The sequence below is a fragment of the Panulirus ornatus genome, chromosome 61 (genome assembly GCF_036320965.1).
Source record: "Panulirus ornatus isolate Po-2019 chromosome 61, ASM3632096v1, whole genome shotgun sequence".
NCBI lineage: Eukaryota > Metazoa > Arthropoda > Malacostraca > Decapoda > Palinuridae > Panulirus > Panulirus ornatus.
The window spans coordinates 646206-674121 of record NC_092284.1 but is presented as its reverse complement, the minus strand read 5'-3'; the positions used below and the strand labels follow the sequence as shown (position 1 = coordinate 674121).

Here is a 27916-nt window from a genome sequence, read left to right as displayed (position 1 = left end):
ATGCTCTTCTCAAGTAGCTCATTTCCACAACCTGAATTCCTGACCTCTGTACGTCATTCCATGTCCATGTTTCAGCAGCACAGGTCAGGGCTGGGAGGCCTATGCTGTCCTTTAATCCTCTCTTCACTTCCATACTTACACATCTACCCTTCATCATTCTATTAAGGGACTCATAACTCTTCTACTGCTCTCTCCCTTATCTTTCCTTCCATATCACCACACTTACCCGTGATAGCTTCCAGATACTTAAAATCCCTCACTTATTTCAGTCTTTTATCCTGTATAGGTGTGAGTCAAAACACAAAAGAAAAGTGTGTGTGTGTGTGTGTGTGTGTGTGTGTGTGTGCACTGTGCTGGAATGAACTGCTTGAGGTCAATAAGGGGTATAAGAGGGTTGATTGTACAAGGAATGACAGGGTATGAGAGAAGTGCGGTAGTAAAGTGAGTATGACAGAGAGCTAAACAGGCCTTAATGAAATGGAATGGACATGCAGAGAGGCTAAAGAAAGACCAAGAGGATATACATGCATGTGTCAGAGAGAGGATGAAGAAAAACTAAAAGGATATACATGCACATGTCAGAGAGAGGATGAAGAAAGACTAAAAGGATATACATGCACATGTCAGACAAGACAATAAGTCAAACATTTAATAATCTGCAATACAGTAAGGGTGAATCTGCAACTTTGGTCCCCTTGTCTATGTAAATGTAGTGCTTCTCTCTAAGAAATTCAAAAAACCTTATGTTTAAATACCTTAAGTTTAAGGAGAGCTGTCAAAACCTGCTGAAGGATAGGTCTGATAAACTTGAGGGGTAATGGAGAGAATTTGTTCTGCTTGAGGAAGTCATAGAGGTTCTGCTCGAGCATCTCAAACACAAGGCATGTATGGTTCTTGTGCTGAAAGCATTCAAATGCTCGCACAAAGTTGTAATCATCTGCACTTTCCTGACTTAGCCTTGTCAGGATCCCAACCTGAGGATAAAGCATGGATACTTTTTAAAATAATAATAATAAAATTCTACCATGACCATAGCCAATTTCCAATAATTTCTTTAGCTTGAAATATAATGAAAACATTTTGGTTATACTCCAGAAACTGAGTCACTTCAATTCTACAACTAAATCATCCTTTTTTGTCAAGTCGAAAAAAAAATCTAAATAAACAAACAATAAGTCTCACCTCAATCTGGCCCTGCCTAGCATAGGAGGGGTGGTTCTTAAGGATCTTAATTGCCACGATGTCATTGGTGCCCTTCTTCCAACACTTGACCACCTGGCCAAATGTCCCACGCCCCAAGAACTCCAACACCTCATACTGTGCTGTGAGTGAGTATAAAACCTCATGCTGCACCAACTGGAAACAAATATAAAATGTTAGTCCAAACAAATGCATACTCCAGTCCACTATTTCTCTATTCTATGTACACCATTGTGCATCATCATAGCAGGGCCGCGCATGAAGAATTTTCTGCAAAATTCTCTAACTGACCATCACCTATGATAACCAGTCAATAACCAAAAAGCAATATTACAAAATATCTGCCAAGGATAGGGGATAGGGGAGAAAGAATACTTCCCACGTATTCCCTGCACGTCGTAGAAGGCGACTAAAAGGGGAGGGAGCGGGGGGCTGGAAATCCTACCCTCGTTTTTTTTTTTAATTTTCCAAAAGAAGGAACAGAGAAGGGGGCCAGGTGAGGATATTCCCTCAGAGGCCCAGTCCTCTGTTCTTAACGCTACCTTGCTAACGCAGGAAATGGCGAATAGTTTGAAAGAAAAAGAAAAATCTGCCAAGGAATTCTATGTTAAGCTTTCATTCTCCCCATTTTTCCAAAGAAAACTCCAGTCGTGGACTAAGTGCACCATGAAGCCATGTCTTAAATTTAATACAAAAAAGGGGGTAACAAGACAGAGAAGTAAAATGAGTTGAAGAATATAAGAGCCTCCAAGACAGTGGAAAACCAGCCATTTAATAAGCAAGAGGTCATCTGTTAGGTGAGTTTGAATGGAGAGAAACTGGAGGAAGTGAAGTGTTTTAGATATCTGGGAGTGGATCTGGCAGCGGATGGAACCATGGAAGCGGAAGTGGATCATAGGGTGGGGGAGGGGGCGAAAATCCTGGGGGCCTTGAAGAATGTGTGGAAGTCGAGAACATTATCTCGGAAAGCAAAAATGGGTATGTTTGAAGGAATAGTGGTTCCAACAATGTTGTATGGTTGCGAGGCGTGGGCTATGGATAGAGTTGTGCGCAGGAGGATGGATGTGCTGGAAATGAGATGTTTGAGGACAATGTGTGGTGTGAGGTGGTTTGATCGAGTGAGTAACGTAAGGGTAAGAGAGATGTGTGGAAATAAAAAGAGCGTGGTTGAGAGAGCAGAAGAGGGTGTTTTGAAGTGGTTTGGGCACATGGAGAGGATGAGTGAGGAAAGATTGACCAAGAGGATATATGTGTCGGAGGTGGAGGGAACAAGGAGAAGAGGGAGACCAAATTGGAGGTGGAAAGATGGAGTGAAAAAGATTTTGTGTGATCGGGGCCTGAACATGCAGGAGGGTGAAAGGAGGGCAAGGAATAGAGTGAATTGGAGCGATGTGGTATACCGGGGTTGACGTGCTGTCAGTGGATGGAATCAAGGCATGTGAAGCGTCTGGGGTAAACCATGGAAAGCTGTGTAGGTATGTATATTTGCGTGTGTGGACGTATGTATATACATGTGTATGGGGGGGGGGGGGGGGGGGTTGGGCCATTTCTTTCGTCTGTTTCCTTGCGCTACCTCGCAAACGCGGGAGACAGCGACAAAGTATAATAAAAATAAAATAACCTCCAACACTGCCTGCCTTTTCCAGGCCCATAAATGCAGCACATAACATCCTTCTTCCTATACTAATGACTTCTCTACCACATCTTCACAAAATATTTTGTCCACAAATCCCCTCACTTTCCTAAAACTCACCTGGCATTCACTTATTCTGCATTCCACTACCTTCACTGGCTTGATAACAATTCTCAAATAACTCCCCTAGTATGAAGTCAAATGATTCCTCAACAATCAAATATTGTTCAATCTGACTGAGAGGTAGTAAGGTGGAAGCTTGTGTCTCATTGCTACCTTACTACCTGGCCTTTACTATCTTTACTCTTATCCTGACTATCCTTTCCTTTGTACAAAGGCACAATCACAGCTCCTGCACAGTCATCGGACATCCTTCCACTTTTCCACTTACATCTTGTGTATTCTTTCAGCTACCACATCATCTTCACTCTTCCACTGTTAACCAAACCAATCCAGTCTTCCATCTCATCCTAACCAAGGAGAATTTAAGACTGCTTCCATCTCATCCACAGATGTAAATTTCATTTTTGATACGTTAAAAAAAAACTTACACTTGAAATATGTTGATTAAGGGTATTTCATTTCAATGTCTTGTGGATTCTTTCTTCAAAAATACTCTACACATGTATGATGGACAGCCTAGCCATTTAGAGAGTAACATTTCAAAACCTGACATAAAATGCTATCTAACACTGACAAAGTTCTAATGTTATGGAATGAATCAAGTAATCATATGCATCCAATTTATTGGGAAGCAATTCTGCAGGACAAAAATCCTTAAAACTGATATGAAATTAAAAACAGAAACATTATATAGAAACTCATCTTACTTAATGTAAGGTATGCATATCAAAAACATTTATCCATTTATATCTCTTACGGCCATTCCCTTTGGAAACTCCCATGCCATTTCTTTGCCTTTAGTGCCTCACCCTTAACAGGCCACTGGTAGAGGGCAACACATGTGCACTACTTTCAGAGGCTCCCCCAACCTAATATCCCTACCAACTAATAATCCTGCCTAATGTTACAACCTACTACTTCTACCTATCAAGAATATGATCAAGAATACAAACCCAATATTTTCCATCTACTATCCTTATCCCATGATCACAAAGTACTGACCTGATAGTCTCCATCTGCAGCTGAGGAGTTTCCGCCCTTGGTGGCATTGTTTTGGCCGCCACCCAGGGCCACCTTGCTGTGGGCCACCGTTTTGACTGTTGTGGCCGGGGCACCGCCCGGGGCCCCCACCTTCCCGTTCTCTATACCAGAGCTGCCTCCACTGTGACCATTGTGGTCAAAGCACTTGCGCTGAGAAAAAATACAATAAATCAACAAATATATATCATATCTACTCTATCAATTAAAGTCAGAAAAAGAAGGGAATCAGGATTGTCATCCTCACCATACCAAAATCTAATAGTATTTTGGCAAGTCTACCACTCAGCCACAACCATTACAACTTTGACTTAGAGTATGAATTGGTATTTCTTGAACCTTCTGTATGCAGTACCTCTACAATGTTACAGTGTTTATCAGCAGACGCTTTCTAAACACTGTACCTTAAACTGTCTATTACATTGATCATTAAAACTTTATACCTGTTTTAATCAGGTACTGATAGAAGAAAGCAGTCCTTTTATTCAAACAAGTTAAAATGCACATAAATTTCATCATTCCATCGAGCTAAATATGTGACAAGTATGTATGCAACATATTAGTCATCAGTTCATGATTTTGAAGTCTTTCTACATAATCTTACCACATTTCTGTGGGCATACTAAAAGCTCCATTTCAAAAATGTTTTATGAAAGTAATAATCACTGCTCTAATGAAATCTTATAGGAGCAAACTATCTTATGTGTATAAAGAACCCACCTTTGTGGAGCACTTTTGATATGGATCTAAGAGTTTGATAGTGGATGCACGTTGCTGTTGCACAGGTTGGTGATGATGCTGTTGGTGTTGGTAGGTGGTGGCCGAGCCTGCTGCTGTAATAATCAAAGTATCATTTAAGCACATGATAAATTGGGCAGCAGTAAAACCAGCAGTAAAACATCATGCAAGGTGAGAGAATCGGTGGCATGAGAGAGAATACTGTTCATGTGACTAAATGAGCATACATAATGTACTTAAATAAGCTAAAAGCTTCATATCATTTATCAATCTATCCATCTACATCTCTGATGCCTGTAGATGTGGTACCCCTAAGAAATATTTTATTCATTCTTATGGTAACACTAAAGAAAACAGCTTTATCCATTGGAATTCCCAAGTCTGTATTATGGTGATATGCATGTCCACATGTGACAGTTGTGCTTGTATGTGAATAAATAGAGGTATTAATGGTTTGAACTCAAGGCAGGAAGGCTTGGAGGTAGTGTAATAACACCTAAGGTGTTTAATGTTTTCTACTGTAGTAGTAGTGAGATGACAGTGAAATGAGATTATAGTGAGGTGCAGCAGAACCATGGGACAAAACAAGAGTTACTATGTAACTATCACCTGTATGGTGATGAATGGTCTGCTAGTGGATTCAGAACAGTTGGATAGAATGGTTAATCATTTTTCTTCTTCAAACTTGGCAATGAATGCAACATACATAACTCGGTGCTACTGCTAAATTATGAATAAATTGTTTTATCTGTGCCTTAAATATAACAAAAGTATTTTTTCCATACTCATATGAAGACATGGTGAGAAATTAGAAAAAAAAATGGCTGCAAGAAAAATAATGCTTATGGCTCTACACAAAATAGCTAGTCATTACCAAGGAATAAAAGTGTGCTTAAATCATCATGCAGTAACAAAGAATACTGTAGGTACTACCAATTAGTTTAATTATATAGTCTTCAATCTTATATCTTGGTGCTGGAAATAAACATCAACAACAATCACACTCCATGCAATCCACAAGTTATTGCAGACTTTTTTTCTGGAACCTGAAACCTTCCTATCGCTCCAACTTCATTCTTTTATTTACCCAACCCATTTCACTAATCCACTCTTAACTTCTTTGTATCAACTATCATCGTGGCATCAACTATCATCCCGGCTCATATTTGTTCATACCAGATTAAAACCGTTCTCTTTTATTATCCAAGGTGAAGATTACCTTAGAGGTGAAAACCAAACCTGGTGAAGAGCAACATATCACAGATATAGCAACGAAGAATCCTGATACGTTTAAGGCTTTGGAAATTTTGACCCTGTAAACCTCTAATGTGGATCATCAGACTACTTTAACAAGAGGAGCTACTCCTATCACAGTAAACTTTGAGGCTATACTCCACAGATCAGAGATATGATGCACTCATATGGACTGAGAAGTCCTTGACAAGATGATACACCTTTCCCTTTACTGACAATGATAAAATTTTACCAAGGGTGACTTTCCTTCATAGTATAACCATAAACATATGGGGTCCATTAACACCTGAAGAAGAACAAGACAGTGAAAATACAACAAGTGATCATGATACCTCATAAGAGGTGATGGTGAACCTCTTCAAAACTTTGACATATCTCGTAAAAACTAAAGGCACCCCAAGACTAAGGTGTGTTTAAGATGTTTAAGTGGACAGGCAATAGAGCCAGCTAGGAAAAACAAGTGTATTTTTTACCCTAATCAGACTTCTCCAAATTCACCATCTACAAATTCACTACATTCTCCAATAATTTACTTAGATTAAGACAAACTACCTTTTTTTTTTCCCCTAATCAGACTTCTCCAAATTCTCCATCTCTTACAAATTCACTATATTCTCCAATCATTTACTTACATTAAGACAAACTACCTTTCGAAACTTTTACCCCAAACTAAACAAGAGCCTTATTTATCTTTCATATACACTCTGCAGGTATACCATTCCTCACTAAATATGTCCCCTATTTTCACTTTCTTGTTAATTTCATCCATCTTCTTAACATAAAGTAACAATAAGAATCCTGACACAACTGAATGACCCAAAATCTATTATTTCTTCATACATGCTTTCCATTCCCACATACAAAGGTAGCATCATAAACAGATGAATGAGCCTTAGAGGGGGAAATTATCCTTGAGGATAAGAGAGGAACAATACTGCCCACATATTCCCTGCATGTCATAGAGGGCAACTGATAAAGGTGGAGGCAGGTGGCTGGAAATCCTCCCTTCCTATATTACTTTCCAAAAGAAGGAACAGAGCAAGGACTAAAATTCACAATACATATAAATCAAATAAAATCATGGAAGATATAATGCCTATGAAATTATAAACAGGTAACTTTCAATTTTGTCAGCTGGACAGATCTGATGAAAGCTGTATCATACAACAAACATGCAGATACGAACCTCTGGCTGAGTGATGATGGTGGTGATGGTGATGGTGGTGGTGATGTCCTGATGATGATGATGAAGTGGTGCTGTTACTGCTAATCTTGTGAGTCTGTTGATGCTGCCCATGCTGCTGCTGTTGTTGTTGCTGCTGCTGCTGCTGCTGCTGCTGCTGCTGCTGCTGCTGTTGTTGTTGCTGCTGTTGCAGTGGTTGTTGCTGTTGTTGTTGCTGTTGTTGCGGCTGTTGCTGCGGCTGCTGCTTATTCTGGCTCAAGGTCACGCCATCGCTATACAAACTGCCTGCCTGTAATGACACCAGTCATTACTATCATCATATATACTAAAAAGAAATGAAAGCTTTGCAGAACAATCATTGTTATATAAGAAGACAATCATCCCATAAAATCATACATAATACTTGTAAATTTACAAATAAACAGACTATTCATGAGAAATATTTCAAATAATAAATTAATAATCACTACTTTCTGCATGTATCCACTCCCCATACTTCCTTCTGCAACAATCAGAGGCATTTCCTACACTTTCTGCATGTGTCCTTGAGCAAAATTGGTATTGAAGTTTTAAGCTACTTCCTAAGCTAGCTAGTTTTCAGTTACATCTAAAGCTAAGGTTAATTAAGGATTCTATTTCATCTATCACCACTTCACTCCTGATTTCATGGGGTGGATCACGTCTATACAACTGCCAACATCACTGCCACACATCTTCAACCCAAGCCCAGCATGTGAAAGTGAAACGAACTTTCCTTTTTATAAAGTGGTTTTCATTTTTTCCCCCACATACATATAACTGATTCATCAAGTAGCAACTTCCACTTCCATTCACACCTCTTCCACTGAGAAAATGATTCCATTGCATCTGATCCTGAATCATCTCTACCATCTTCATCTGAAACATTCCTATTCCTAATTAATTCTCTCACAACCTCATTCCTACAGTCTACCTCTCCTCTTTGTCTTTTACTGTAGTAGTAATATATATCATGACAGACCTGTTATCTGCCATAAGTGCCAGTAACATGTGTATTTAGGAGCATCTTTATTTTTAAGGCATATTGGCAACATTCAAGTTTACTGATGCACCCAATACACATATTCTTTGAACATTGTCATTTGTACCTGATACCCTATACCCACCCATCACTCACTCCTCTAATCTATTCCCCATCCATCCATTTAAATCATCCATCAACATTCAGCCTCTCTCCTGGATCTACATCCTCTACTGCTCTTTCAAGTCCTCTCTGTGCACCATAAACAACCATTACAGTTATTCACAACCTTTCAGACTTGTACACCCAATAATTTTGTAGTAACACACTAGCAAGAAAACATCCTCCATTAACAATGCATAAGCACCTGTATTACCTTCCAGCCCTCATTACACACACTCGGCTCCCTCCCACTAATTCTCAATCTTTTCTCAAAACATGTAAAATTTTCCCTTTTCAAACTTCCTCTCTTATTCTATTTAGTTTTAATCAACCAAGGAGCTCTTTCTAGACACTCCTGCGACCTAAGCATGCACTTTTTTTTTCTGTTGCAGGGAAATGTGACACATCTGTAAGTCTAAAGATACGGCCTCACTGAAGGGCAGCTTTTCACTCTTGGTGAAATCTCATACAGGCAGAGTCTGATGATCAAATCATCAATCATTCCTCTAACATTCTATTCAGGCATATAACTTTTTGTTTCTCATACAGGTAGTCTGGTAATCAAATCATCAATCATTCCTCTCACATTCCATTCACACATATAAAACTTCTGCTTCTCATCAAAACCAGTTATGGCAAGTTACTTTCGTCAAAGACTACATAATCTCTTGTGGGGAATATCTACAGACCAGAGTCTCCAGCGCTAACCCCTCAGGCTTCAGTGGGAAGGGACACCAAAATCCTTGAGGTAACTTGCAACCAAACACTTCAAAATTCAACATATATACCGTATATACTCATGTAAAGTTCAAGTTTTCAAGACCAAATCTTTAGGCAAAAAATATGGTCGAAATATAAATGGGTAATAGTTTCATTAGGCTGTAATCCGTGCATGATGGGAAGGGCTAGGAGCAACTTTTATGTTTAAACATGAAAAATATTTACCGTTTACTATCAGTACACAACAGGAACATAAAATATGTACCAATTACTAACAAAAAACTGTGCAGTGCCTTCAGCAGATGAAGCTCACCAACTTACAGTAGACTTGTGATGATGGTGCGAGTTAGGTCATCTACACACAGTTGCTAGTTTCTACATTTTCCGTTTAAAATCTTAAGGTAACGAGTGTTTCTTTACCCAAACTGTTTTACAGTACTGTAAATAAAACAATTTACAATATCAGGAAATATTGTGCAAACCCCACAAAAATATCTTTTTTTTTACAGAATGGAGAAACTACAAATGTTAAGAAAAATGCTTTGTCTGAGAAGCACTGTTGGCAGGGTAAGTTTGTTTTAATGGCATCCTTCCAGTAATCAAATTCATAACTGTCTCTAATCTCAATTACTGTAGTTTACCTGATGTAGGTAATATAAAGTAGAAAATACCAGTAAATGTGAGAAATTGGAAGAGAATAAACAAGAAAGATGCTGTTGGGCTATTTTTGGTAGGGTTGAGGGAGAGAGTACCAGCTGTTAAATCTTTTTTGGTGGGAGTTACGCAAATACTTGTACTGGGATTTGTTTGGTCTTAAGTATTTTTAAAAGTGAATACTTGTAAAAGTACCGCAACACTGTATTATATACAAACTTGTCATATTTTTGGAAAATAAGATTATAAACACAATTTCAACGTACAGTAATATTAAAGGCTGCTTAGGAAAGGCTGATGCAACGGCAAAGCCTCTGCGACCAGGGCTCTGCCGTATCAGCTAAACAGTATGTGTTTTTCAAATAATTTTCCATAAAAAAAAGTTATATAATAATATCTTACCATAACTGTGCCTGATTTAATATATTCTCAAAAATAAATAGGGGTTTTCCTGAAACATGATACATTTCAATGTAAAATAGGATAAAATACGGGATGAAAATAAAGGACTTTATCTAGCCTTCCAATGCTCAAGAGATGTTACTCATTCTTTCACTAGTTTTCGGTTAAAATACTGATATAATACAATGATATTCTATTCATACTGTGCTTGATATAATACATTAATGGAAATGTAATAATTTCGCTGAAATGACATATGTATTACAGTGGAAACTGGGATAAAATCATGGCAACTGACTCGCTTTCTTTCACTGTTCAAAAAATGTTACCGTAATCGCTTTTTGAATGATCTGTGAAAAAAAGTTGTACTACAATAATATTCTATCTTAATTGACTTGCATAAATACTTGGAAGGGAAATATACAATAATTTTGCTGAAACTAACCATGTTTTGGTGTTTCAAGCTCAGTGAACTCAGTTAATAGGACATAAAGTATTTTTTAGTAAGGATTTTCTGAAATCAGTTTTATATGCCATAAAATAAGGTGTTTTATTACTTTAATTTGTTGTTCCATTACCCTCAAAAACTTAGGTCAATCTATACATGAGGCATATCATAAATTAATGATTTCTTGGCCAATGATCAAGGGTCAATCTATAGACGAGTATATACAGTGATCTAAGAAACACACACACTGAGACCTTCAGAGGAGAGCAGCGGAGATGGTATCAGAATAAAAAAGCTTATTTACATGAAAAGGCATAAGACTTTATATCTGCCCACCTAGGAAGACAGAGGAGTAAGGAGTGAAATTATCATAACTTTTAGAACTTCAAAACAGATTGATGAAATGGAGAGTTAAATCCTTTGAGAGACGTAAGGATAAAACAACCAGAGGTCATACTATCATGTCCTTTAAGAAGATAAATGTTAAAAAACGTGAGAAAGTAATTTATCAGCATTAGGTGCAGTACATGAATGGAATATAACAACTTAAAACATGACTAATGCAAACTATACAAGAATTCAGAAAGTCGCATGACAGAGAATATTTAAGAGATGGGGCTCCATAAAAGTAAAACTCCCTTCCCTTCCAGGGCAAACAGGTAATAATACACACTATGAATATTAGCCACCAGGAAAAAAGCTGCCAGAATCTGCATGAGAGGGATTTTGGAGTTGACATAGTCCTTAACCAGTTGCTAAGTGAAGGAGAAAACTGTCCACCAGCAAATACTGGAATAGCATTTCAGTATTTGGACAAACAAATATTCAGCTGCAAGCCATTCACTTCCTCCGCAGAGCAAAAACTAGAATATGCTTCTCAGATTTGGTCACCACACCTAAAAAAAACAGTTAATGCAGACAGCATTCCAAAATTCAAGAAGTTGAACAGTAAAGAATTTTCAAGAGATGAGGCCATACAAGTGTAAAACTGTCCCCATACAGTAGTATGGGGACAGTTTTACATACAGTAGTATGGACACAGTGGGTATATATGATAATGAAGAGTTAACATAGAAGGTCCAGTGGCAGGCATCAAAGATGGTACTAAAATTAAGACCTGAATTACAGGGAAAGGCTACAGGCCTGTTTCTCCCTTGTGGAAGAGACTGATGTCACACACAGTGTACAGTACTTTAGAATATTTATCTATTCTATTATAATTTGTCGCTGTCTCACGCGTTAGTGAGGTAGCGCAAGGAAACAGACGAAAGAATGGCCCAACCCACCCACATACACATGCATATGCATACACTTCCACACATGCACATATACATATCAATACATTTCAATGTATAATATATACATACACAGACATATACATATATACACATGTACATAATTCACACTTGCTGCCTTCATTCATTCCCGTTGCCACCCCGCCACACATGAAATGACAACCCCCCTCCCTGCATGCGTGCGAGGTAGCACTAGGAAAAGACAACAATGGCCACATTCATTCACACTCAGTCTCTAGCTGTCATGTATAATGCACCAAAACCACAGCTCCCTTTCAATATCCAGGCCCCATAAAACTTTCCATGGTTTATCCAGATGCTTCACATGCCCTGGTTCAATCCACTGACAGCAAGTCGACCCTGGTATACCACATCATTCCAATTCACTCTATTCCCCACAGGCCTTTCGCCCACCTGCATGTTCAGGCCCCGATCACTCAAAATCTTTTTCACTCCATCTTTCCACCTCCAATTTCGTCTCCCACTTCTCCTCGTTCCCTTCACCTCTTGACACATATATCCTCTTTGTCAATCTTTCCTCACTCATTCTCTCCAAGGGACCAAACCATTTCAAAACACACTCTTCTGCTCTCTCAACCACACTCTTTTTATTACCACACATCTCTCTTACCCTTTCATATATATTTTTTTTTTCATACTATTCGCCATTTCCCGCGTTAGCAAGGTAGCGTTAAGAACAGAGGACTGGACCTTTGAGGGAATATCCTCACCTGGCCCCCTTCTCTGTTCCTTCTTTTGGAAAATTAAAAAAAACTGAGAGGGGAGGGTTTCCAGCCCCCCGCTCCCTTCCCTTTTAGTCGCCTTCTACGACACGCAGGGAATACGTGGGAAGTATTCTTTTTCCCCTATCCCTGGGGACAGGGAGAAAGAATACTCCCCACATATTCCCTGCATGTCATAAAAGGCAACTAAAAGAGGAGGGAGCAGGGGGGGGGGGGGGGGGGGGGTTTGAAAATTCTCCTCTCCAGTTTTTTTCCTCCAAAAGAAGGAAAAGAGAAGAGGGCCAAGTAAGGAATTTTCCCTCATAGGCTCAGTCCTCCGTTCTTATCGCTACCTCGCTGATGCAGGAAAGGGCAAATATGTATAAAATATATACACTGAGTGTGAATGAGTGTGGCCTTTGTTGTCTTTTCCTAATGCTACCTTGCGCGCATGCGGGGGGAGGGGGATGTCATTTCGTGTGGTGGGGTGGCGACAGGAATAAATAAAGGCAGCACGTATGAATTATGTACATGTGTGTATATGTATATGTCTGTGTATGAATATATGAATCAGGGCATGTGAAGCGTCTGGGGTAAACCATGGAAAGTTCTGTGGGGCCTGGATGTGGAAAGGGAGCTGTGGTTTCGGGCATTATTGCATGACAGCTAGAGACTGAATGTGAATGAATGGGGCCTTTGTTGTCTTTTCTTAGCACTACCTCGCACACATGAGGGGGGAGGGGGATGTTATTCCATGTGTGGCGAGGTGGCGATGGGAATGAATAAAGGCAGACAGTGTGAATTGTGTGCATGTGTATATATGTATGTGTTTGTGTGTTTATATATATATGTGTACATTGAGATGTATGGGTATGTATATTTGCGTGTGTGGACGTGTATGTATATACATGTGTATGGGGTGGGTTGGGCCATTTCTTTCGTCTGTTTCCTTGCGGTACCTCGCAAATGTGGGAGACAGCGACAAAGCAAACTAAATATATAATAAATGTATACATATGTATAAGTTGAAATGTATAGGTATGTATACGTGTGTGTGTGTGTGTGTGGACGCGTATATATATACATGTGTATGTGGGTGGGTTGGGCCATTCTTTCATGTTTCCTTACGCTACCTCGCTAATGCGGGAGACAGCAACAAAGTACAATGAAAAAATAAAAAAAATAGAGAGAGAGAGAGAGGGGGGAGGTGTTTATAGTAAAAGATTGGTGGGCAAATGGAATCAACTTAAGAAGATGTGGGCAATGCAGAGCAAAAAGTACTTTAAAAGTTTATATGATGCTATGAGACGTCCAAGTACTGGACCACACAAGTGCACAAATCCCTTACTATACAATACAAACAGGTGATTAACTACATACACACAAAGAAAAAGAGGGAGCGGCAAGAATGCACAATATCCCCCTTGTACAAAATACGAAGTTAGCATAAAAAGCAGCATTCTGTTAAACCTGGTACCCACAGTTATCAGACTCCACGACATACCCATGTTAACACTTCCATTGAGAGGACTGGAGCAGTTGAGAGATGGTTTGGGATTTTTGGCAAAATGACAAAGGTAAGTTCAGGGGACAAAACTTTACAAGATCAGTTATTAATCAACCTTAACTATGAATCACATCACAAAAAGGTCTACCAAACCCACCAAAAAGAATTCAAATAGATACGTTAGTAAAATATAAATAAATCTGTGTTTAGCATTATGTATACAAAACACCTTTGCTGTTTCTACAGGAAGCAAAGAACAGTGCACCATAACCGATGCCACATGTCTGATACATACATAACAGAGCAAACATTAGAGGTAAGGGATACCTTGCCTAGCTTTCTTGCTGCAGACTTCAGAGGTCTTCTACCCCCACAGCTTGGGCTGGGCCCTAGTTGCTGAGTTGGGTTGCTGGTCGACCAAGCTGTTGGAAACTGCGGCCTGAAGGCCTACATAACCACCACAGCTTGGCTGCTCTGGAACATTTTGTAAATACTGTACTTATCCAAGGCCTCCTTAAATTTCTCCTCCATACATCCCATAGTGTTGCTGATGGGTGCAGGCAATGCTGATAGTCTTGGGCCATTAATGTTCAAGTTGTTTTGTGTATTTGTGGGAGTTTCTTATTCATTACTTTCTGAGCAGTTTTACGTTCCCCAAATCCATACTTTCGATTTTCTCTTTCTATGTGCACAAAGTTGAAACTGGGGAAGGAGGTCTGGAAAAAATAACCCTCCAAATTTGCTATTTGGTAAAAACCCATCTTTGAAAAATTCTGCTCTAAACAAACTTTTCTAGGAGTGTACCCTAAGGTTATAATACAGGAGGACTGTACAGCAAAAATCAAGAGTTCTGGTAGAGTTAAGAAATAGGACGTGAGAAGATAAATGTCAAAATTATGTGTGGAAAGTCAGAGGTTAGTAAAAATAATTAATGATAAAGTTGATGGCATAGGGAAAAGGCTGCAAAAAAAAAAAAGGTAGAGGTACATTGAAGTAATTGTCATAATGTTAAAATGATAAATGTATGAATCAGTTAAGAGTCTACATAAAATGTATGAATCAGTCAAAAGTCTATATAAAATGTCCCTTTCTGTTCCCATATTCATGGGGTGGATCAGGCACACACACTAATCTTTAGTGGCACCTTAATCTTTTTAAAAGGGAAAACCAGCTCAAAAGCCAGAGGTCAGCTTACAGTATCCTTGAAAAAGGTAGAAGATGCAGAAAATTTATGCATGGATAAAATGTAATCAAACCCAGTCTCACACACTACATGCTCTAAGTAATTAATAAACTATGTACTGAACAACTACAACGGGATATAAACCATGACACTTCTATAAATATCAATCCAAGGAGAGCAGTTCAATAGTCTTCTTAAGTTACTCTGTTCATGACCAGTTATTACTGCTGTTGTTTCATACCTGATACTACAGGTATCAGTGTTTCTGCTGCTCTGCTGTATCCTGCATTGCTCTGTTATCTTTCCTATTTCACATCACGTGCTTTACCCACCTGAGCCATCACAATTAAGGTGCTCCTGTTACCCTATGTAGTCTTTTACCCATATGACACTTCCCATACTATTACTCATGTTTTACTATATGATCTTTTGTCAGGTTGACTTCTTAAGTTGTTGTTTCTCATGTTACATAAGGTCTTCCACCCACCTGACACTTCAAGATGATATTCCTCATATTACCCTACCATGTTATCTAACTCACCCTCTTTCACCTAGCTATCAATTCAGGTTGTCAATGATGTTCCTTTTCACCAAAGTAGTCTTTTACTTACCTTACACCTAATGCTATTATTACCCAAGTTGTCTTAAGCCTCTCATTTCCTTCCTCTTCTCCCTCATTATTTTCTCCTATATCTGTACACACTTCACTCGTCACTTTTCACTGACTTCACCACAATCCATTAACGAATGATGCCCTGCCATCATCGATTACCAGGGACATGGACTATCACACACTGACAAGCATACATCCTTCTTATACCCATTATTTTTTTACTATGGGACCAAATGGCCACATATCACAGGTCTGCCTCACCTGGTGAGAGAGGTGTTTAGTAGCAAGAGTCTGGGAGGGAACAGCTGTGGCAGTCACTGTGTAACCGGACACAGTGCCGGTGTAACCAATGCCGGTCTGGTCCAACTTTCGCTTCCTCTGCAGGCACTGTCCAGAAGTGGCAGGGGCATGCAAGACTGCACTGGGCTCACCTCCCGCCGGAGAGATGAACATGTCATGCATTCCCTGCAACACACCAACAAACACACACACGTTACTGGTTAGGCCACAACACCACACACCAGGCTGAAAGTGTATGCCATATCCCTGCATATTCAATAGTGGAAGGATCTGGACACACCAAGAAGTTAAAAGTTGTATTGCAGTGGTGATAATATAGAGTAAAAGATCAACATTACTGCAGTGGATTCATACATAAAACAAGGAGGATATAGACATTACATGACAAAACAAGTATCGTAACAGTATGGTTAGAACATTCACATTAGCTATAAAAACAATAGAGTGGGTAGGACTACTGCTTTCCTCGATACACACTCACACACACATCACTGCCAAGCAACACTTACATGCCAAAAATGCTAATGGATCCTCCCTGGAGATGATTTGGTGTTTTAACGTCTTCCATCATTCTAGAGATCTAAGCACTCCCCAGTCTTAAATTGTTCACAATCTAATACACAATGTCTATCTACCATCTCTAAACATATTTATTGTACTCAAAAATAATTAACTGCACTGTGTCAACTGTTACCAATCACCCAAGTCACACTGCCGCTACCACACAACCTCTTAAACTTCCACGTATTATTTTACATGGGAAATTTCTTACAAATATAAAAACATTCACTACAAACATACTGTAAAACATTCCAATAAACTTAAATAAGTTTCCCCTTCTCTAATCTTCCAAACATCCCATCCTCCTTTCTCCATTTCATGAAACATTTTCTTTTCATGTCAGCCAATAAAGCAAGGACAAGTGAATGCCCTAATCAAGGCCATTTCATTTATGTTAAATCCACACACACATACACACACACAAACCTTTGCCTGGGTCACAAACTCAATTCACTGACCCTCCCCTAGGAGAAATTGAATGGTTAGGTGAACTATCAGTGGAATGCTGCGCCCAAGATTCAAACCCAGGTAGGTCAATGCATGGAATCACAGTCAGCAATGTTAACCGCAACACCTGGTAAAAGCAAGTGAGGGAGTATATTGGTGGATGGAGAAAAAATCTCAATAGATGCTTAGCAAAGTGCAGTGTCAGGACATGTGCAGGTAAACATACGAATGGGAGATGACATGCAAAGCAAATTCAAGTTCATTTCATGAAGAAGTCTGAATAAGCTTTCCAATGTCTATTCAACAAAAGCTCATACCCAAACTTCCAATCAGAAATCAACTAACTGAAGTATTACAAGGCTCCTACGGAAAATAATTTACTTTCAAAAAGGATAATGGCTCTACAGAAAATTAGCAAGAGCTAGTATAAAATCCTCGTGCTAAAATCTTTTATTCAGTAATATCAACGGGACCATTCACATGAAAATTTGTATGCTTATCTACCAGAAGACTATGGTTAATCAAAAGAAAAAGTTCAAAAAACAGAACAAAAATCCAGAACAAAATGCACTAAATGTGAAACCGTCTTAAAGACAAATGTGAGTAATCATTTGCCAGATACGAGAAAAAATCAATGCATACAAATGAATTCTAATAAAATGTAAAAGCTGTTCAGACCAATAAATGAAGACTTGAGTCTTTTCAGTGTGCTCCATGGACACTTCACTCATACGTTCACAGTCACTTTAGAATATTGTACAACAAACAACCATACTCTGAGAAAACTTTAAAAATATGTCATTAGACACTCTTCATGAAACTTGGAAATGAGATCTTGGCATAACAACCTATTCATCTTCATTATTCTTCCCTGCAGTTTTGGAAGTCTAATCTACTGTCCAATACCAAACAGTGGTCAGCACTTTGGGGAATTACCTCACCTCATTATTCAAGACCCTATGAACTAAAGGCATGTTGTCATCGCAATAGTTTTACTAACAGTGATGTTACACAAGTACTCTCTGTTGTTCATTAGCACCAGGGTCTAGAGCATTCTCTTTCCATAAAATTTCTGTTTTTACAGACAAAAGGCATTATAAATATTGTGGCCAAAAACTTTGTAACTGGTCCATTACCTGGATGTACAATTAAAAGTGGGACACATCACACAGGTAAAAACTGTCTCCTCCAACTGCCTTTGGTACCTGACTGTGTTACCCACCCCACATGACGCACTAACTTTGCCATTTGCCACACTAGCCCAACCACTGGAGTTCTTATTCTTTTACATGAACCCAGTTCAATCTGCTACCAAACTGTCATGTTGCTCCTATGCCTAGCCTATATGACTTTGCAACCACCACCTCTTGCCTAGGATCTTAGATCCTCTTACTTGGTGAATTTTCAATGTACTATATACGATTCTTGCTGATCTAATTACAATGAAACTCAGTTTGAAGTCTTTGGTCCTACAACATTTTCTTTACTATCTTCAACGTGTTCTCAAGCATAAATCATCTTTGATGTTTATCTTCTTTCTTCCACGCTTATTACAGTTAAGTTATGTCAACCCTTGTTGATAATTTTGATATCCTACTTCCACAACCCTGTCTGGGAAGTGATTTTGAATTTTCTCATTTCAGCATGTCTTTATGATAACCATACATAACAACATTCACTTTTGCTTATCAAAGACCTTAAAAAAAAATTCATCAATCTCAATCAAGTTGCCAAAATGAGAACACCAAAGATAATCAGGGAAGTTACAAGAATGGATAACACAAGAAACGGAGGATTTGAATATCACGTTTTTAAATGAACTGAAAAGTCGACAGTAAGGCCAAGTACAAAAATGAGAAGGCACTAGATATGCCAAAAAGTATTTGAACTGAACCCCAGAAGGAAGGCATCCCAGAATGAGAGGGATTGAAGGCATCAAAAACTTGCTTAAGAGAGGGAAAGAACTGGAAGAAGCTGAAGACGGCAGAAAGTACAAACACAAGAATGAGCAAAGTTTGACTGAAATGCCAGAGATGAACAGACACTTAATAATATGCCTGACATCAGTCATAATAGCATGGATGAGACCCAGTGAACACTTTCATCACATTTTGCCTCCTTATCATCATAGTTTGAACAATGTGATTTCCACACTGACTCTTCATATTTGGTAGTACCCCAGCCTACAACACTTTCTTCACAATCAAAAGATCTTACTGTTGTTCCTTTATGGAATCATTATTTTATTAATAACTATCATTCTAGTCTGATATCATCTACAAAACACCTTACTGTACCTGTTTATACATCATTATTAGAAACTCCATTTAAGCTGATCCTGTTCCTTATGGCACACTTGATAACCTTGTTCATCAAGCATTATCACATTTCCTACTGTTGTACTATGAGTACTAAACCAAATATCTTCCTTGCTTATTTCATTAAACATCTTTGCAGTATCCATCTTTACTCCTTCCATCAGCATTATATACAAGTGCCTGTACTGAATCAATAGCTGAATTTGTGTACTTTTGCCCTCAATAAACATAGTTACTGATGATCAGGTGTTTTATCAGGCCTCTCTATCACTCCGTCTTTCATCATGTGATAAAGTTATTAATACTAGAGGCCCTAAGTGTGTTGAACTACCTTCCCATGCCATACAAAGCTATAAATATTGGCACAAGAGCATTACATAACTTCTTACATATATCCACAAACAGCATTACCATATGATTACATAAGTCACATATACAATCATCCTGGTATCCATCACTCATAATTAAAGATCCCAAACAAAACAAACATCAAACTACGTATAGCAAACATCCATCACATAAACAGACATTAAAACATGCTCACAAACATACCTAACCACCACATGTAAAAGTACACCACAAACACCATAATTATACACACAGCACAATGAATTACTAAAACCCACTTTAACCACATTATGACCAAATGAAGGCTACGTTATGTTTAAATGCAACAAAGTAAACATAAAAATAAAACAAGAAGTAATACTGTACATCTGTCAAATATCTGAACATTTCCAGCATTATGACAGGACCTGCACCAATGGGGATAACCAGGAGTGTCAATCCTTTGGATAAATTTCCTATTAATACTAACATTCTGGCTGTTACTTCTAAAATGAAAAATAAAGACTAAAGAATGAGGGAACTTGGGGAACCATTAATTCATGACTATAGATGACTTCCAACTTACAATGCTTCAACTTTACGATGGCGAGATATTAAACACTTTATTCTAAACTGACTTTGTGCCAGATGATTTTGTCGAAGTGTAGGCTAACGTAAGTGTTCTGAGAATGTTTCAAGTAGAACAGGCTAAGCTATGATGTTCAGTGGGTTAGATGTACAGTATTAAATGTAATTTTGACTTGAAATATTTTCAACTTCCAATGTGTTTGTCGGAATGTAACCCCATCATAAGTCAAGGAGCATCTGTGCTCTTAACCACCTGCACCTGTATTTTTAAGGTGCCAAAGGCCTAATTGAAGAAAAGGACATCTTAAATTATTTTGTCTGCATGCACTTTTACATTTATCAAACCCCATATATCTCTGTTCATAACCTTCTCTGCACTCACTTTATGTAACATTGTGAGACAAAAAGGCAGCATTGGATTAAAAAAGAATGAAAAGCAGTTGACATTCTTTCATAACCTGAGAAAACTTAAATTTAGCAAAAACTTGGGTTGTGAAAGGAAAAGTTTACCAATATTAGTACTGTACTTCATCTAAAACAAAGCAGCAATTTTCTTACATGACTTTGGTATGGCTGTTTCTTCAATAAATATACCTATTCATACTAAAGCTTTCACTTGGTCATAAAAACAGCACACAATATCCTTCACATAGACAAACACAAAACTATCACTCCGTACCTTCTCATACACAGACACGTACGTAAGAATGGCAAAAAGTATACATGAAATTAGAGTGTACCCTACTAGTATTTCTCTAGCACACAAACACACCACAAGCAAGATGTATGTTTCAAACAAGCAAACACAATACTAGTATTTAATTTATTTCACACACACAAAACCAGTAATTGGTATATTTCAGACCCAACTAATGTACAGTATATCAAAAAAAAAAAAAAAAAAGCATACAGTATATTCTTACAAACATAAACCAAGTAAAAGGTATATTGCTAACTCACAAATATCAAGCTTGCATATAAAACTTTTGCATACAGCGCATACACATCAAACCAACACAATTAATTAGTACACATACACAAAAATTATATAGTTGCAGCATAGTTATCTAAAGATGTATTTGGTACATGGTTCAAACAAATACTAGCTTACTGTTAATTTCTCGTATGTACGGACACAACCAGCAATAAGTACCAATGGCTATACCTCACACGAACAAAACCAGCAAAAGTTATATCTTACACACAAATACAAAACTAGTATACCAATAGCATGCTTCTCTCTCACACACACACAAATATAGCAAACTATATTTAACACAAACACAAAACTTTCTTTTCTTTCATACTGATTAGTTGTTTCACAGACAAACACAAAAGTAGCATACATTATATTTCTCACAAATACACAAAAAGTATTAGTATACTTCACACACAAACATAAACTTATATCATACACTGCAATTCTTTTTTTCTCACATACGCAACCAGCAAATATATATGACACAAACACAACGGCACATTTCTGTACATACGAACAGATGAAGTACTTCACACACAAAATCACCAAAACCACACACAGTATATTTCTCAAATAAAACCAGTTACCAACTAAATGGTAAATGTCACACTCAACAACACCAGTGTAAGGTACGTTATGGGCACAAGTAGCACTAACATTTACACAGTGAAAAGTCTAAACCTATCAATTTGCCCACTGCAGAAAAGGTGAAAAGGCACGGAAACAATCACGTCTCATGCTTCTGGAGCAGATTGATGATGAAAGTGTACAAGAACGCAATCAATATATAACATACTGTATAAGATGTAAAGTTCATACTTGAGATGTAGACGAATGGGATAAGGAGAATTACAGAAATGAGAATAATGACAGTAAACAAAATCAAAAACTTGCGATGAGACGGTACAGAAACATAAGATGGTGCCCCATGAGCACAGGAGTCGCACATCCATATTTCACAAATTCTCACACATACATTCCTTCCCCATAACGTGAGGCTAGAGCCACAGAGTATATCTTTCTTGGGGAACATCTCATCACAGGTGACGACAAACAGGTAAATGCACACGCGCACAACTAGTGCGAAATAGGTTTCCTATGATAATGAAAAGTTATTTCATATATACTTTAAACTAGAAAACTTCACACAGACACAATCATCATCAAAATCCACATACACAACTATCATAATGTACGTAACAACAACTAGTGTACACACAACACAAGCAGTGAGTTATTCATAATAACTACAACATCCTGAGTTTTCAAAGACACAAACTTACATAAAAAAAAAAGACACATTTCACACACCCACACAAACAACAACAAAACCCTAACAAAAACATAAACACCAGCACAACTCTCCATATGTAGTGTGTTAACATGTATAACACAAGCACATGCAAGTCTATACATAAGTGTAGGTATACACATACATAACTAGTGTACAGTATAAGTTATTACTGTACATAGCTGGTCATGCAAGACACACCTACATACAGTAACTACACATACATATGTACGTACATATACATACAGGATCCAGTCATCATTATGAACTACATACAGATCTACAATGACCTGTGTGTGTGTGTGTAGGAGGCGGGGGGAAGATAATGCCATGTGGCACCATGAGTGTACACTTCTTCCCCGTAGATACAACACAGGAATTACACAAGCACACACACACACACACACACAAGTATACATATACAGCAACCCACATTCACAACATGACAACAACCTAGCAGGATGTGACAGTTGTCACAACAGTTGTGTGTTGAGGAATAGGTTGTGGTGAGGAGAGAGAAACGAGAGAGATGGAGGAAGGTCAGAGGGTGGCCATCTGCCCGCCATGCCTCAACTCAGGTATCCAGCAGCCATGTCATCATGGCTCAGCCTCCTGTCTGCCACCTCCACCACTCCTGGACCCTACCTCACTCACCTGCTGTTCTCACTCCACCTCCTGGCTGCGTCTTGGAGCATTCCGCAGCGCAACTTGTAGTCCACCTCCTAGCAACTCACGCGTCAGCCATTTTCGTTTAGCCTTCGTCAGTTCGCCTTCCCCATTTCCAACCCTTAACTAGTTTTCATGTTACCACGTTGCTCACGACACTCACACATCCCTCGCACAACACTTGAGGGGGTTTTGGTCCCAATACTGACCCCTGTTCATGGCACAAGCCAGGGCATGAACGGGAAAAGGTATAATTCTTCCCGCAACACAACCCGCTCAGACAGATTTCACCTTACACATCAGACTGGTGGCTCAGGTTCCAACAATGTCTGACCCTCCTCCACACTACACCAATATTCTTCATCTTCCTCCATAATTACTAACACTAATTACCCTCGTACACAACCTAACACTCGTTATTAAGGGATACTTGTCTTATGAGTTTTTATCAGTAGCCAACTGTAATGGATAAAGAAATGAAAGATAAATGGACTTGCTCTACACCAGAGAGTTCGCTGTCAATGGCGGCGGAATTAGCCAATCAGCGACGGAGTTTACGTGAGATACCAAAATGACTTACTTTTACCTGAAGGTTAATATGACAACCTCATTACCTTGCTCTCATGCGTCTTTATATTGTTTGTGGTTGTAGATGAGGCGGGTGTGCCTCCGTTCATCACATAATGACCCGTACAGCCACGTCGTCAACCCAGACAAACAACACATAAAAAACGTAGCGTATTTCTCGGTGCGACCGTTGCCAAGAATGGACGCAAGAGAAGGTATTATATCATTAGGCGTCTCACATTAACCTGACACACCATCACCTCACATTATATGACCAATTTACTCATAGTAATCACAAAATTCCAGAAACTGACTCAATCAGGAAGAAGATAAAGAAGAAATTAAGAGTTAACTTGGCCCTTGGCAACATGGAGAAGTGCACGTGCAGTATCTACGTTTGTGACGTCATCAAGTCAACCATGTCGTCACGTTTCTCTTTCTTCCGTTCCATCACAACTTACTTCATCCTTCTACAACTACAACATCACAACACTATATGTCACATCATTCTCTCATGTAAGCTATGACAGCAGACATTACCCTCGTCTGGTGTACAATGATGGAAAACGTAATATAACCTGTTGTAAGATGAGACTAAATTGTCTAGTACGAAACTTTATGATATGAGACTCAGCCATGATGATCACGTATGTGACACACACACACACACACACACACACACACACCTGAAGCTCACTCAGTTCTTTAAGAAGAAAGTTAAGCAGAGTTATTGCGTAGTATGACCACTATAGCCCATAGTTCTGTTCATATAAGATGTCACATATATCAAGGAACAATGATATAAAATGTTATTATAATTAGTAATTATACTTTCCTATATAACTGTGTTACCTTGATAAATATACTGGGCCACCCACTGCTTATGTCTGGGCAGGTGGTAACCAACACACCACGCAGTGGGTCACCTGGCCACAGTGGGGGACCAGATGGTTACCCTGGCCACAGTGGGGGACCAGTGGGTCAGCCTGGCCACAGTGGGGGACCAGATGGTTACACTGGCCACAGTGGGGGACCAGATGGTTACACTGGCCACAGTGGGGGACCAGATGGTTACCCTGGCCACAGTGGGGGACCAGTGGGTCACCTGGCCACAGTGGAACGCAACAGGGACAGAAGTGCTGGCCGGGTAAGAGAGATGTGTGGTAATAAAAAGAGCGTGGTTGAGAGAGCAGAAGAGGGTGTTTTGAAATGGTTTGGCCACATGGAGAGAATGAGTGAGGAAAGATTGACCAAGAGGATATATGTGTCGGAGGTGGAGGGAACGAGGAGAAGAGGGAGACCAAATTGGAGGTGGAAAGATGGAGTGAAAAAGACTCTGAGTGATCGGGGCCTGAACATGCAGGAGGGTGAAAGGCATGCAAGGAATAGAATGAATTGGTGCAAGGAATAGAGTGAATTGGAACGATGTGGTATACCACTATGTGGTATACCGGGGTCGACTTGCTGTCAGTGGATTGAACCAGGGCATGTGAAGCGTCTGGGGTAAACCATGGAAAGTTTTGTGGGGCCTGGATGTGGAAAGGGAGCTGTGGTTTCGGTGCATTACTATGTGACAGCTAGAGACTGAGTGTGGCCTTTGTTGTCTATTTTCCTGGCGCTACCTCGCTGAAGCGGGGGGTGGCGATGCTATTTCTGATGGGGCGGGGTAGCGCCAGGAATGGATGAATGCAAGAAAGTATGAACATGTACATGTGTATATATCTATACGTATGTGTATGTATATATGTTGATACGTATATGTGTATGTACATATGCGTGTGTATGAGTGGATGGGTCATTATTCGTCTGTTTCCCGGCTCTACCCTGCTAACGTGGGAAACGGCGATCAAGTGTAGAATATATATATATATATATATATATATATATATATATATATATATATATATATGTTCAGGAATGTGTTGGTGTTCAATATAGAGGGGTAAAGTAGGTTATGGCCGCGCATGCGCACCAGCACGCTCAAAATAACGCAGCATAAGATCCAGTTTACTCTGTCTCCGACGGTTGCCAACATATCTTTATTGTATCATTATATTTAGATCAATTGTTTATCCATAAGTTTTGGTTATTCTTTTAAATGTATGATTATTTACCGTTTTCATCATGACGCATTTGGAAGTCAAGTTAAAATGAACATGACTTATATGAAGAATGTGTGTGTGTGTGTGTGTGTGTATTGTATACTAACCAATGTTGTATAATAACGAATGTTGTATGATAACGAATGTTGTATGATAACCAATGTTGTATCATAACCAATGTTGTATCATAACCAATGTTGTATGATAACCAATGTTGTATCATAACCAATGCTGTATCATAACCAATGTTGTATGATAACCAATGTTGTATCATAACCAATGTTGTATCATAACCAATGTTGTATGATAGCCAATGTTGTATCATAACCAATGTTGTATCATGACCAATGTTGTATGATAACCAATGTTGTATCATAACCAATGTTGTATCATAACCAATGTTGTATGATAACCAATGTTGTATAATAACCAATGTTGTATCATGACCAATGTTGTATCATAACCAATGTTGTATCATAACCAATGTTGTATGATAACCAATATTGTATCATAACCAATGTTGTATCATAACCAATGTTGTATCATAACCAATGTTGTATAATAACCAATATTGTATGATAACCAATATTGTATCATAACCAGTGTTGTATAACAACCAATGTTGTATCATAACCAATGTTGTATCATAACCAATGTTGTATCATAACCAATGTTGTATAATAACCAATGTTGTATCATAACCAATGTTGTATCATAACCAATGTTGTACAATAACCAATGTTGTATAACAACAAATGTTGTATCATAACCAATGTTGTATCATAACCAATGTTGTATAATAACCAATGTTGTATCATAACCAATGTTGTTTAATAACCAATGTTGTATAATAACCAATGTTGTATCATAACCAATGTTGTATCATAACCAATGTTGTATCATAACCAATATTGTATGATAACCAATATTGTATCATAACCAGTGTTGTATAACAACCAATGTTGTATCATAACCAATGTTGTATCATAACCAATGTTGTATCATAACCAATGTTGTATCATAACCAATGTTGTAAAATAACCAATGTTGCATCATAACCAGTGTTGTAAAATAACCAATGTTGTATCATAACCAATGTTGTATCATAACCAATGTTGTATAATAACCAATGTTGTATCATAACCAATGTTGTATCATAACCAATGTTGTATAATAACCAATGTTGTATAATAACCAATGTTGTATCATAACCAATGTTGTATAATAACCAATGTTGTATCATAACCAATGTTGTATAATAACCAATGTTGTATAATAACCAATGTTGTATCATAACCAATGTTGTATAATAACCAATGTTGTATCATAACCAATGTTGTATCATAACCAATGTTGTATCATAACCAATGTTGTATCATAACCTATGTTGTATCATAACCAATGTTGTATCATAACCAATGTTGTATAATAACCAATGTTGTATAATAATCAATGTTGTATCATAACCAATGTTGTATAATAACCAATGTTGTATCATAACCAATGTTGTATAATAACCAATGTTGTATAATAACCAATGTTGTATCATAACCAATGTTGTATAATAACCAATGTTGTATAATAATCAATGTTGTATCATAATCAATGTTGTATCATAACCAATGTTGTATGATAACAAATGTATCATAACCAATGTTGTATCATAACCAATGTTGTATAATAACCAATGTTGTATAATAACCAATGTTGTATCATAACCAATGTTGTATCATAATCAATGTTGTATGATAACCAATGTTGTATCATAACCAATGTTGTATCATAACCAATGTTGTATCATAATCAATGTTGTATGATAACCAATGTTGTATCATAACCAATGTTGTATAATAACCAATGTTGTAAAATAGCCAATGTTGTATCATAACCAATGT

At 38.3% G+C, this 27916-nt stretch overlaps 1 protein-coding gene across 14 annotated transcripts in view; it reads right to left on the bottom strand.

The window, feature by feature from the left end:
• Positions 1-23658, bottom strand: part of Hipk (Homeodomain interacting protein kinase) — a 67537-nt gene extending 43879 nt beyond the window's left edge. For 10 of the 14 annotated variants that reach the window (XM_071696739.1, XM_071696740.1, XM_071696750.1 and 7 more), the window contains exons 1-7: positions 23341-23658; positions 16137-16340; positions 7173-7458; positions 4715-4827; positions 3959-4147; positions 1183-1356; positions 756-974 (exon numbers count right to left, since the gene is read on the bottom strand). In XM_071696739.1, the coding sequence (XP_071552840.1) occupies positions 756-974; positions 1183-1356; positions 3959-4147; positions 4715-4827; positions 7173-7458; positions 16137-16337 (1182 nt within the window). In that variant the 5' untranslated portion in view covers positions 16338-16340; positions 23341-23658. The remainder of the gene's footprint in view (positions 1-755; positions 975-1182; positions 1357-3958; positions 4148-4714; positions 4828-7172; positions 7459-16136; positions 16341-23340) is intronic. The other 4 variants (XM_071696749.1, XM_071696751.1, XM_071696744.1 and 1 more) reach the window with 3 other exon arrangements.
• Between the last annotated feature and the right edge of the window lie 4258 nt (positions 23659-27916).